At 34.0% G+C, this 13,916-nt stretch overlaps 1 protein-coding gene across 5 annotated transcripts in view; it reads left to right on the plus strand.

The window, feature by feature from the left end:
- Positions 1-13,916, plus strand: part of Ttll7 (tubulin tyrosine ligase like 7) — a 144,083-nt gene that overhangs the window by 61,305 nt on the left and 68,862 nt on the right. For 4 of the 5 annotated variants that reach the window (XM_076863649.1, XM_076863650.1, XM_076863648.1 and 1 more), the window contains 5 exons: positions 1,654-1,775; positions 2,594-2,661; positions 6,548-6,706; positions 9,404-9,620; positions 13,337-13,501. In XM_076863649.1, coding sequence (XP_076719764.1) covers positions 1,654-1,775; positions 2,594-2,661; positions 6,548-6,706; positions 9,404-9,620; positions 13,337-13,501 — 731 coding nt within the window. The remainder of the gene's footprint in view (positions 1-1,653; positions 1,776-2,593; positions 2,662-6,547; positions 6,707-9,403; positions 9,621-13,336; positions 13,502-13,916) is intronic. The other variant, XM_076863652.1, reaches the window with a different exon arrangement.

Consider the following 13,916-nt stretch of genomic DNA (forward strand, 5'->3'; position numbering starts at 1 on the left):
TCTAAAATTTCAGTTCAAACCAAAAGGCAGTTAAATAGCTTAGATGAAAAAAAAAAAAGTGAGAGTTTTAAACTTGACATTGTATTTTTCCTTAAAGCTCAACTTAGCTCTCTGAACTTTGATGTTCTTTATAAAAGGGATTTAGATATGACCGACCCTAAAATTTGATTTTGTGGATATAAAGAAAGAATAGATCTTCTTCATTCCTCTTACGCAGCCTCCATGTTCCCAGCTCCACTGGTTTGTGTGCCCATAATACCCAGATTTAAGAAGCTTATCATACTCCCTGCTCCATAGCTGCCAGTTCTGTTTATCTCAAGTTCCTCTCTGAATTTCGAGAAGTCCCTGACAGTGGCTCTCATTTACTCAGGAATAGGTCTGCTCCTGAGCTGTTTGTAGACCAGTTAAAGAATTCTCCCAGGCTGTGCTGCTATTGTCCTTGCCCTGTGTATGAGCTCTAGGTGGCACAACCCTCAGGATGCCAGAGCTCTGACAGGAGGCAGGAATGGACCTTTCCTTCAGTTCTTGTGTGTTTGCACATGATCACCCCGGGGCTTCCATACAACCCCAGGTTCCACTTGGCCTCCCTGGGAAATAGCAACTCCAGCTCAGCAGCTGTCTCCATCTCCCTCCCCTCCTTCTCCCCATTTGCTGTTCTCTTCCTCATGCCCGTCATGGACACGGCTGCATATAGTGTCCTTTCTTCTCAGCTACCAAATGTTAGGAGGCCCTAGAACTTGAGACCAACAGATGTGGGGTTATCAATTTTCTATGTGAGCTACGTCATTTCAACAATGGATACATCATAGATAGGGTACTAGTTAAAAAAGAAAAAAAAACATTAAAAACTTGTATAGTTTTTAATGCACTCTTGTGTAGTTCCTGCATCATTGTGTTCTAGTTCACAATTCTGTTGGAACCCCCAAATTATGCTAAGTATATTGCTTATCTTTATTTTAAACTTGAAATTTGTTGGAAAAAAATTTCAATATATTAACTGTGTTCAGAAAGGAATGCTTAAATAGTTTGTGCTCAAAATGAAGTTGTTCTCCGGGTATTGATTTCCTCAGTAGAATGACAGGATTAAGTTGGAAGCACAGGAGGGGCCATATCTAAATTCTTCCTGTGAATTCTGCTACACTGGTTCATACTCAGAGTAAACAGAGATGACTTGGTTTCAGGAGCCAAAAATAATTTGAACTAGAGAGGTGGGAAATCCAAGATAGGTCTGAAGATCAGGTGCTATTTTTACATTTGCCCTTTTGTACCTATCTCCAGGTCATGAAAAAGAAGTAAAAGTGACTTTGTGTCTCAGTCTTGTCTCAGCTGTTTTTTTTTGTTTCTTCTTTTTGTTTTGTTTTTATTGTGCTAAAATTGACTACTTAACCCTTTGGGAGTTTATGTGCCTGTTAAGTCTGAGAGGACTAAAACTAGGGTGTTGGGTACAACCTAATATAGTTCTTGGTTATTTTGAGAAAAATTTTGTCTTAGATAAAACTGTTTTAATTAGAATTGAAGTTATGCTACAAGTAATGCATTTTTTTTTGTAAATGAAATACTACATTAATTAGTTGGTTTTATTTATGACATTATATATTACATATATAAATATTTCAGAAGTATTTTAATTCTGGTTTAACTATTTGTTTGCAGTTCGCTTAGTAATAGATGAAATGGGATTTTTGAAAACTCCAGATGAGGATGAAACGAGTAATCTTATATGGTGTGATTCTGCTGTTCAGCAGGAGAAAATTGTAGAGCTTCAGAATTACCAGGTGGGACATTAATCACAACTAGTTCTTAGTATGAGGAAATTATATGGATTCCATCATGGTTTCGTTACATAGGCCCTTAGTCTGCTGACATAGTAGATTCCAGTTCTAGTTTACCTCAGCCTGTTTTGTTGCTTTGTGATTGTGTTGACTCTGCATGAAGCCTGCATCTTTTTCAAAAAACCTAACTTTTAACCTCCTTCTTTCTTTAAATTATATTTAGTAGGAAAAAAATCCTTTTCCCAAGAATGTGTTCTGCGTTACACATAAAGAAGAGATTGCATGGGGAGATCAAGAAATGGAACTATCTTGCAATGTTAGATATATGTAATTTGGCTTTTATTTTTAAAATGTAACATAAATTTTTATTCAGAAGAAAGTAGATATCACACTGAAAAACTAAATACAAGGACTATATAAGTTGATATTTTATATAATCCTTCTTCATTTGTTTATTTAGAGGATAATACATAAATGGTCAGTTTTTTTCTACAAGGCCTATATGTTTAAGGTAGTAAATGTAATATGCCCAAAACAGTTTGGATATTGAATTACCACATATTCAACACAGGACATTACTTACCATCTATGTAAAATCTTTCTCTGATTTCTTTAAAATTTTATAATTGTGTTCTCTATTATGACAGACTTCTTAAATCACAATTTAATTATAGATCATTTAATTTAAAATCATCCTTTACATTAACAATTTCTAGTTTATTAAAACAAAACTCAAAGGATGGATGTGATTGTATTTAGTATAAGTAAATATATTAATTAACTCAATGAGAATATTAATATTTACTTTTTTTATTTTCCAGAGGATCAACCATTTTCCAGGAATGGGGGAGATCTGTAGAAAGGATTTCTTAGCAAGAAATATGACCAAGTAATCTTCATTTCCTTGTAATAGAGAAGAGCTGTTTAAGATTTTATACTGTGAATATTGTAGTGCTCTTTTATGAGTTTCCATTGATTTGAAATGATTTCTAGATGGAAGAGAATTTTAGAGCTAGAATAATCTTAATAGTTCCCTTGTTCTAGTCTTTCATTTTGCAGAGGAGATAACTGAGAATCAGAGAAATGATTATCTTGCTCAAAGTCAAACAAATAGTTAATAACAGAGCTGGATCAGAATTCATCTCATAATCTCAGTACTCATTTTATTGTAATTTGCTGTTTCTTTAGTAACAGAAGTTTTTCTTTTAAATGTGAGTAGTAGTCTATGTAGCATTCAATTGATACTTGCTTAGTTTTAGTTAAACTATACAGTAACTAATTTGTTGCATTATATGCCGTGTGTGTGTGTGTGTGTGTGTGTGTGTGTGTGTGTGTTTTCACACTGGTTATTAAACATCTAACATGTGCCAGGCACACAATACACAGATACAGGTATGCATGCTCACGCAGGGGTGTACATGCATGTAAATTAATCTCTGAGGTCAGTAACAATGTACTTTCACAGAAAAAATTGTTAACAAATACTTCAGTGTTTTACTAGATGAACTGTAGAATGTTTATGTACTTTATACTTTTGTTGTTTTATGTTTTAGATTTTTTTTTTTTAGTTTAAGAATGTTGAGTGGTAAGAATTTACTAAAAGGAAAGAAGTCTATTCTTAAAGTATAGTAAATTTATGTTTATAATTAAGAACTAATAATGTGTGAAAGTTTATAATTTTTCATCTATTCATGATACAAAATTTTTGTAGGTCTGGTGTATGATCCTGAGGCTGCTAATTTTTCAGTAAAAAGATAATAAAACTTAGTTCCTGCCTAAAACTCACAATTTAATTAGAGAGTAAGAATAATACGAAGAGTCATGGTGTTCACAGATCACTATTAGAGAGAGCTCACACTATTCGGGGGTCAGAAAGGTACAGTTAAATATACAATGGATGTGGAAAATGTGTACAGGGCTTACCCTTTGAGAAGGTAAGGAGCTCACAGCAGACATAGCAGTGGGAGAAAATATGTGAAGACTTGAACCAGCCTGACATTTGGGCACCTTTAAGCAGTTTCTGTGGTCATGTATGATGTTGCAAGACTCAGTCTGAGATGATGCTGGAGATTTATGCAAATGCAAGGACACATGTGCCATGTTATTATATTTTATTTCATCATTCGTTCATCTTTTTATCTACTCAGCAAAAAAGTTTTTCATCTTGAAAGAGGAAATTATTGAATAAACTTAAGCAGAGAAATAATGTCTTAGAATCATGGTGGCACTCTGCATAATGAATTCAATGAAGGTAGCAGTAGAGGGAAAAAACTGTGAGATGATTGTCACTAGTTAAGAAGTAATGACCATCTAATGAACCACAGGAGTGTTAGTGGGAATGAGGACTGGAGAAGAAATCTGAGTGTTGTTAAAGATAAAATTAATGTGCCATCAGGGATATTAAAGAGATGGAATTGACTGAAAATGGCTTTGATGTGAGTATTAAAGATGGGGAGGAGAGAGGCTTTCAGGATGATTCCCAGGTTTTTGACTTGGAATATTATGTAGGTAGCATGATTACAAGGAATATAAGAAGAATAGACTTCAGGGGAAAGGGAATTTACCTCTGTAAAGTTTTGGGCATATGTCTCGTTTGTCATTTAACACATTTATTAAGGACCTACTATGTACTATGAATGGTGTTGGGGTCTGGGTACATAAGTCATCAACAGCAAATCTATTGTTGCTACAACATTCAACTGCAACTGTGATAGTGCTATGAAGTGAAGGTTTGTTAGTTCTAAACCTGTGTGTAGAACAGGAGCTCGGACCTAGTTAGGAAGGTATGAGGGAGTTTCCCTGAGGAAGTGATGTGGAAATTGATACGTGAATGATGAATAGGACTTTATTGGTACAGATACTAAATAAGAAACATCCAGGCAGGAGGAACAGCATGGGCCAAGGTCATATGGTAGCAGAAAGCATAAATAATCAATATACTGAAATAATGTCAAGTGCAATTGCAGCATAGAGGTGGATGGGGAACTGGGGAGAGATTAACTGAGGGTGAAGATGTTCAGAATTATGATCTTTATCTCCAAGCCATGGGGGAGGTAGGTAGGGGTAAGGAGACTAGGAGTGATGGTAGTTTGAGCAGATTCTCATTTTGTAAAGATGCTTTTGGCTGCTTTGTAGATAAAGAAGTTTGTGTGAGAGAGGTAAGAGGATAAAGGTAGCTCTGTAAGCAGGCTACTGCAGATGGGCAGTTTCTTATTCCACAGAATCCATGGAATTCTCCCTATGGAAAAAGTAGTTTTCTGTTGGATAAGAAGTTATAACCTAAACATAGAGTTAACTAAATTACTTATTTACTTTCAGTAAGTCCATGACAAAATAGAAATTATCACAGATATCTTATTAATTAGAACTGAGTATTTCTTTTGAGCTAGATAACTTAAATGGAATAAGTATTCACTTGAATATATGCATGCTTTGCTCTTTTCCAAATAGGTATGGTTAGTTTTTGAGATGTATTATTTGATAAAAACTTTTACATGATCTAATTTTATAGAATTGTTAAATACATAATAAATTTAAAGGTGTTGGAAACAAAGACCATGACATTAGCACTGTTATTTTGCTTTGTTTCGATTGTCTTTAATTTTCAAACCAACCTATGTTATTCTATTTTGTACTGAGATTATTTTAGTTCGTTGTCTTAAAATAGATTTGCCAGATGAATTGGGTAATTATTTTCTTTCTCATAGGGGTAACTTTTTTATAGGATTCTCATGAGAAAGCACTTTTTAAATATAACTATATGAGTCTTCTGTTGTGTAACTCAAGTGACTGATATATTCCACACCCAGTCTTAGAATTTAGACTTTGATTCTGTGCAAGCATTATGCTATGACTCCATTTTATTTTTTATTAATTTCACTTGGGGGAAATGAAATTTCAGAAAAGACTTTTGGAAAAAAAATCTTCTTTTAAAACAATCAGATTTTCATTAGTAGGCAATATTTAAAAAACCTTTCTCATAATTTCTTCATTTTCCTGGGAACTACTAAGTACAGAATTATTAACATTTGGGATTAATCAAGATTAAACATTTTAAGTTTATTATTATTTCTAAATTATGTGATCTAATAAAAGAGGTGACCTAATTTATAGCAAAACAAAAGTATCAGGACCTACATCATAACTATATAATCATATGTACAGATAGTGCATACAGCTAATAATCAACACCTCTGTTGATTCAGATGCTTTCACATGGTTTCTCAGAAAAGCAGTTAAATTCTAAATACACTAGCATCAAAGGAAATTAGTTGCTCCCTGTGGGTGACCCAGAAGTCATGTTTAAAGAGCCAGTGTGTCTGAGTGTGTCTGGCATTTGGCCTTGAGCTTCCTTGCCAGTTGGTGACTCACTCCCATGCCCTTGCCTCATATGCCATCTATGCACTCATCATTTTGTTTTGTGATTAACAGCCTTTCTCTGAATTCACTGGGGCAGAGACTATATTGATTTTATGTTAATATTGCCAGTACCTGGCACAGTGTATGATCAAATAGATCTTTGGTGCAGTAATATGGAAATTACTACATAATAGGGCAGAGATTTTGGTCTACGTTTTGCACTGATGGATTTAGAAAAGTGTAGAGTAGTGTCTTGTACATAGTAAGTGCTTAATAGACATTTGTTGAACTGGACCTATAAGTGAGTGAATCAATGAAGAATTGGAGAGAATTTAAATCATTGTAGTATCCCTAGCAGAGAAATAAAACAAAAAATTTTAATACAATTTATCTTTCATATTGTCTCTAATTTATAGAATGATCAAGTCTCGGCCTCTGGATTATACCTTTATTCCTCGAACATGGATCTTCCCTTCTGAATATACTCAATTCCAGAACTACGTGAAAGAATTGAAGAAAAAACGGAAGCAGAAAACTTTTATAGTAAAACCAGCTAATGGTGCAATGGGTCATGGGTAAGTTTATTGTTACCTGGAATATATAAAAATTTTTAAAATGGAGGGAAAGTAATAATGTGTATTATTGCTCGTGGTTGAGTACTGTATGAAAAAACAGTAAAAATGAAGTTTTTAATTATTGTTTTTTGGAACTAAATGCTTAATAAGGTTCATTCTTTAAACTTATCTCACAAGCTTCAGTAATTCAATTTAAAGATTAAATCAGTAGGTGTGAGACCTTTAATAAACAACAAAATGGAGGGGAAAAAAAGCTGTATTCTACTTTCTTCATAGACATAAAATGCTCATTTATAATATGAGAGTAAAGTCATTTGCTATAGTAAAGAAAAGGAAATGGAAGGAAGTTACTCTTTGTATAGCTAGAACCCTAAAATATAATAGTATGATCTTTGCTGGATAAATAGTTTTTTTTTTTTTTTAAACTGTAACCATGACAATTGGGTTGGAAATGAGTAGAACACATTTTAAGCTAGAGTGCCAAGAATTAGACATGTTAACTGAAAATAGAATGTGGACTTAAAATTCTTGTTTCCTTTTGCTTTTTTATATTTAGTTGTTTACAGTGCACTTTTAAAAAGAAATTGTGGCTGAAGCTATTTTTAATAAAATAGACTTAAGTGATTTAATTTTTTATAAAAAATGCTTTGGGGAAAAAGGATTCTTGGAAATGGTAGCTACTTTGGAAATTATTGTCCAAAAAATTTCCTTTAACTTTTAATCATAATGTAATATTTCAATCATACATTATATTTAAATGTAGTTTGATAATTTAAAAATAATCAAGTACGTTAGTGGCAATTTTGTGTCAACTGCTTAATGTTAACTTGACTTCCAAAGGAAATTTTTTGGAAGGATTATTGAATTTTATATTTTTCCTCAATTGTAGTGTTAATATTTAATATGGATATATTTATTGTTAAAATGTATATAAGTAATAATTCTCCAATTTCTTTTTATTATAAAATAAAAATTAATGGAAGACCAGATAATTGAAAGGGTATTCTGTGTTGCTTGAGTTTATGTCCTGTAATGCAACAGTATGTATGTAAAGTTGCTTCTTTTCTTTGTTGAAGATGTCTGCTTCTTGCTGATCTTCTGTGTAGTTGTGGAGTACTGTCACTTCCAACTGTTATTGAACTGTTTCTCCCCTTGACTATACCAGTTTTTGCTTTATATATTTTAAAGCTCAGTTGCTGCTAAATGCATATATATTTGTACTTATTATATATTCTTAAAGCATTGATTTTTTAACATTGCATAATGTCATTTTTTTACCTCTTGTAGTAATTTTTGTCTTAAAGTGTCTTTTATCTTATACTTGTATAGCACTCCAGATTTAGCAACTTTTTCATTTCAGTTACTTTACTTTTTAACTCCCAAATTTGTGTTGGTTTTTTTTTTAAAACAATTTTTTTTTAATCATATTGATATGCTCTGTTTAATGAGACGTTGTTTTCATGATTTTCTTCAGTTATTTTATATAGTTTCCTTTAGATCTTTGTATAAATTTTTTTTAGACCTTTGTATAAATTTTAAATAGTGATTTAATAGTTGATTATCTAGTAAAGCCAACATCTAGGCTTAAGTTTCTTTATTTCACTGCATATGGATTATATTTTGTTTCTTATTTGCATACTTCATAATTTTTTGTTGAATATTATTATGTAGCAACCATGGAAATCAGACTCTTCCCCCCTTGTGTTGTTTGTTGTTGTTGCTTTGTTGTAGCAATTTTTTTGTTTATTGACCTCTTAGAACTGATTTTGTGAATTCTGTATTTTTTGTTGTGTGTGGCCCCTGAAGTTCCTTCTCTGTTAGCTCATTTCTTAGCTGGAAATTTGACAGGGATACCATCAAACACTTAGACCCAAACAAACAGCTTGGAAAAACATGTCTGTCTTTGTAGATGTGTGCTGTGTTTGTTGGGTGCTCCTTTACCAGTTCATTTTAGCCTTTAGTGCCTACTTGTATGATGGTTAGTCTGAGATGAGAACGTGTGGTCTTTTCAGATATTTACTGAGCACGCACAACCTACCCCTGAGCATGACCATTGCCCTCTAGCCTCACTGGAGAAAGGACTTCTCAAAGTCCCAAAGATTTTCATTCCCAAGCATTTTCACCTACTCTTTTTAAAGTTAGTCTGTTGTTTGTTCCAAGTTTTATTTGTTGCAGTAGGCAACAGACATTTACCCTTAAATATTTTCAACAATTGTCCCCCAAAGGGTACCTCAGCTCCGGTAGAACTCTGAGTCGCATAAGATAAATGGAAAGCCTTGAGTTCTTCCAGGGAAACACAGACAGGTAAAATAAACAACTGCAGGAATAAGGTCCATTCGGCACATTCCAGAATTGGTACTTATGCTAGGAATATGGGCTGTTGTTTAAGGCCACTGCTCAGCTGGGATTACATGGTGGGACCAGAGCAGGTTAAAATGCTACAGAACTTTTTTTTATAGATTTAGCTGTTTTTTCCTTGATTAAGTGGCCTCTGGATCTTGTAGGCTTTTGATAAGTTTCTGGAGCTCTAAAATGTTGATTCTGACAGTTTTTAAAAAACTATTTCTTGCTTTTGTGGAGGGATAGATTTTTGGAGTTTCCTGTTTCATTATTTTCCTCCTGAGTATGTAGATGACTTTTTGAACATTTTTGTTTCCATATCACATTATTCATTTTGGTGTTTCTCTTTAAACTTAGGATTTCTTTGATACGAAATGGTGACAAACTTCCATCTCAGGATCATTTAATTGTTCAAGAATACATTGAAAAGCCTTTTCTAATGGAAGGTTACAAGTTTGATTTACGAATTTATATTCTGGTAACATCATGTGATCCACTAAAAATATTTCTCTACCATGATGGACTTGTGCGAATGGGAACAGAAAAGTATATTCCACCTAATGAATCCAATTTGGTAAGTGGTACCAGAGAGAATTTTTGTTTTTATTTATTTGTTTAATATATACTTACTGAAGTATCTTTAACATATTTAAGATTGTATGAATCAAAATTGCTCCTTAGGCTTTTATGATCTAAAAGAATCATATGCACAAACAAGACTGCTTCTAATTTTTGTTAGCACAACAAAGAAAGTAGGATTGTAAATTTACACTGATGAAATGTGAATATAAGATATAATTTAGCAGTTTGTGTGCTTTTTAATGTTTATTAATCAGAGCGTTTTGTAGATGCTTTTTCATTAAGATTTCTTTTGTGCAGCCATAACATATTCATGAAAGTCATACTGTAACATCACGGAAACCATCAACTGTAATTTGCAATTTATGAAAGCCAAGTTGCAATTTCTTATCTATACATAAAATTTTAGTTACCTTTTAATTCTATTTTTGGATCTACTAATTATAATAAAAATTGCAATTAATTATTGTTTTTTGTTTTGTCAAAAGCCTGATTATTGTTCCCTCCTAGTATTATGCACACAATTATCCCCAACAAGAGAAGTCATATTTCAAAATTGAGTAGTGGCTGCTCATAAATTTTGCTGTTCGATACACTGAAAATATGTAAACATTGGCAAAGGAAGAATAAGGGAGCTGTCAAAGTTTTATAGGAAAGGCCATTAAAAGAAAGAAACATCTCATTAAAGGTCATAAGGAGTGGAGATAGCCAATCACCAAGAAATGTTTGAAATCTACTATGTTGTAGGCATTGTGCTGGCTTTGGAAAAAGAATGACCAGGACAGATACAGTGCTTGACTTCTCAGAAGCAACACTCTAGTGGGGAGGCAGAAAATAAAATAAGCAAATATAATTACTGATGGTAAGTGTGATAGTCTAAGAACTGAGGGTGTTGTGGCAGTGCATAGCAGTGGCACCTGACCCAGTTTAGGATAAAGATTTAGAGAAGTAGTTTGTTTGTAAATTGAAGTCTGCATAATGGGGAGCTTATTCAGGTTTGGATGGAGTGAGGTGTGGAGGTTGGTTGGTGCCAGATGAATGAACAGATCAGAGGTAAAAGAGAGGGTGGTATGTCTGGAGAAAGCAGAAAATTCAGTCTTGCTAAAGTACAGATGAAGGTGGAGAGTTCGGCACAGCAGATCTTTCAAGACTTTATATTCCATGGTTGTGGTTTGGTGTGGGTATGAAGTGTTCTCCCAAAGCTCCTGTGTTATTGTAGTAATGTTCAGTGGTCCAGCCTAGCTTGAAGGAGCTGACTGGGTGGTAACTGTAGGCAGGTGGGGTGTTACTAGAGGAAGTGGCTCACTGGGGTGTGCCCTGAGAGGGTTCCTCTTCTTGCAGGCCCCTTTCCCTGTCCTTCTCCCTGCCTCCTGGCTGCCAGGAATGGATCAGTGCTCCTCATCACCCTCTCCTCAGGAGGCACTGTCTTACTTGGGTCCAGAGCAAAATGGATTCAGACGATAGTGGAATAAACCTCTGAACTCTGAGCCAAAATAAACTTCACCTCCTCTAAGTTGTTCTTGTCAGGTATTTTGGTCACAATGACACAAAACATGACATACCATGTCTAGGATTTTGGAATTTGATTTAAAATGGAAGGGAGCATTGTGAGATTTTAAACTAAGGAAAGAAAGGGCGAGATTTGTGTTTTAAAAAGGTCACATAGTCTGCAATGTGGGGGATGTGATTGGGGTGCAGATGGGTAGCAAAGATTAGAGGAAGGGAGACAAGAGACTGAGCTTTAGTTTGATCACAAATGAGAAGGGGAATGACTTAAACTGAAAATAACAGCATTGAGGCTGGATAGAGAATATGAAATAAATCTTGAGATTTATTTACGATAACATGGATAAAACTGATATGATATGATGGCAGGTTGAATTTGTGGAATTGAGAGGATGGGAGAGGAAAATCAAGAATAAAACTCAAGATCTTTGGCATGGGCAAGGGGATGAATGGAACATTACTCACTGTGACAGGGATTTATCAGAGGTTTTGTGGAAAGTTTCTGTGTTCCTTTGAAATGTTTATGTGACCTCCAAGTGGATCTGTTCTGTAGGCATTTGGATATATTGTATGGGCTTTTGAAGTTCAGAAGAGAGGTCTGGACTGCAGGTGAATTTGGCACATGCCAGTTCGTAGACTATAATTAAAATAATTGGAATTGGTAAAAATGGATTATCAATTATGTGAGGCAGTAGTAATTTTTTTTTGGTAGTATTGGAAAGAAGCCTTGGAAACTCTTTTTTGGGTGCTTTTTTTTTCTAACAAATGCTTTATTATTACATGTTAGGTTGTGTGTGTATAATTTGCTCAAGTATACTGGATTAAGAAATTATAATGAGTGAAGGGAAATGTGACCTCTAATGTCTCATTTTGCCAAGTGCTCTGGAATCACAAAAGCTCCTGGCTTTGGTTTTTCATAGAAAAAGCATGTTTTTCTATTTAAATGTCATTGTTAATTATCATACAACATCTGCAATTTAATGACTGAATTACTAGAATGAGATATGAAAACTAAAAAAGTTAAATATGAAATTTTATACAAACTGAGACCACAGTTATATAAAAGGTCAGTTTAAGATAAAAGATTGGGAGAGGTGTAAGAAACCAAGCAACATTTTCACTGGTTGTTTTGGGTATCAGGCTGCTGCATTCTCTTTTCCTATTTCTAACTTTTAAAACAGTGAACATGTATTGTATAATCAGCTGTGTAATTCTATGAAACTTAAATATTTAAAAAACTAAATATAAAAAGATTTTAAGGCAAGAATGTCAGTTGTGTTTCCATGTAAGAAACATTCATTGTAGTGGTTGGCCAGTCCTTGAAAAGCTCTTTGTATATAATTCATTGTATTGGCCCTGTTATATTCACAAACAGGGTAGGGTGGGATCATATCATTTTCACCCCTTGCAAGTTGCAAGATAGACCAAGGAAGGTTTATTGCTAGCTTGATAAAACCATTAATTGTGTATTAATTGGTCATTATATGAGACATTTTAAATTTTGGATTATTTTTTAAGTTTATTTAAGGAGAATATTGTCAACAAACTTTAGAACATAAAGAGACTAAAATGTAAGAGCCCCAGCATGGAGCACAGTACATTTCCTGTTAATCATTCAGACACGCACAGCATCATGTGGTTCTGTCTGCCAGCTCTGAGTGCTCTGCCCTGTTGATGAGTTCTAGTGACCTCCCACTTCAATAAAGGAGCCCTGAGGTTGTGTTTGGTAGTCCTGTCTCTTGATATATGCTACTTGTCTGAGATTTTGTTTTTTAACTTTTCTTTGAAAATGCATAAAATGCTTTTGCATAAAATTACTTTCCTCAAATTAGGGTGAAAATGTTAAGGACCCAAAATATTAAAAACAAAGTAATGAAAACAAATTGGGAACATTTTGCTGCTTAGCAATAGATAGTTTCACATTTTAATCTAATTATTTTTTATGTATTTATTCATTTGATACTTCTTTATGATAGCTACTGTTGTGAATCCTATATAAGGTGATTTTGTAGGTGATTACATTCTTAATCCTTTCAAGGGAAATAGGCCATTCCATTTCAATTGAAAATTATCCAAATAACCAGACGATGGGCAAACTGTATAGTTTAAAACCATTTTTAATAGTTGAATGCCTTCTTTTCTGTGAAAATACACAAGTTGCAGAGTCTCCTAGGTGGTTATGACTTTGGTTCTTACTCCTTACAGACCCAGTTATACATGCATCTGACAAACTACTCTGTGAACAAGCATAATGAACGTTTTGAACGGGATGAAACTGAAAACAAAGGCAGCAAACGTTCCATCAAATGGTTTACAGAATTCCTACAAGACAATCAACACGACGTTGCTAAGTTTTGGAGTGATATTTCAGTAAGATTGTCTCATTCAATTGTAACCATCTTTTCTCAGCATTAACTTAAAACACCATGAAGCACTTAAAATAAAGAACAGATTACTTCAGATTGTGCAAATAAAGAGCATTTTCATGAAGGAGGTGGACCTTGTGATGGACCTTGACCAGTAGGACTTTAAAAACTGCCAGAGAGAGGAATTCTAGGTGAAGACAAAACATAGGTAAAGGCTTGGAGGTATGAGAGTAGTGATAGGTGGTGTAGGTTGTCATGTAAGGGATGTGGGATATCTGGGAGACTTACTGCTGAAAAGATATGTGGGGCCAAATTTTAGGTCTTAAAAGTGAGGCAATAGCTTGGTCAGCAGTGGAGATTTATTCAGTTTTTTTGGAAGAGAGCAATATAACCAAAACCAATGCACTTAAAAGATATAT

This window comes from Callospermophilus lateralis, chromosome 7, assembly GCF_048772815.1.
Source record: "Callospermophilus lateralis isolate mCalLat2 chromosome 7, mCalLat2.hap1, whole genome shotgun sequence".
In the NCBI taxonomy this organism is placed as follows: Eukaryota; Metazoa; Chordata; class Mammalia; order Rodentia; family Sciuridae; genus Callospermophilus; species Callospermophilus lateralis.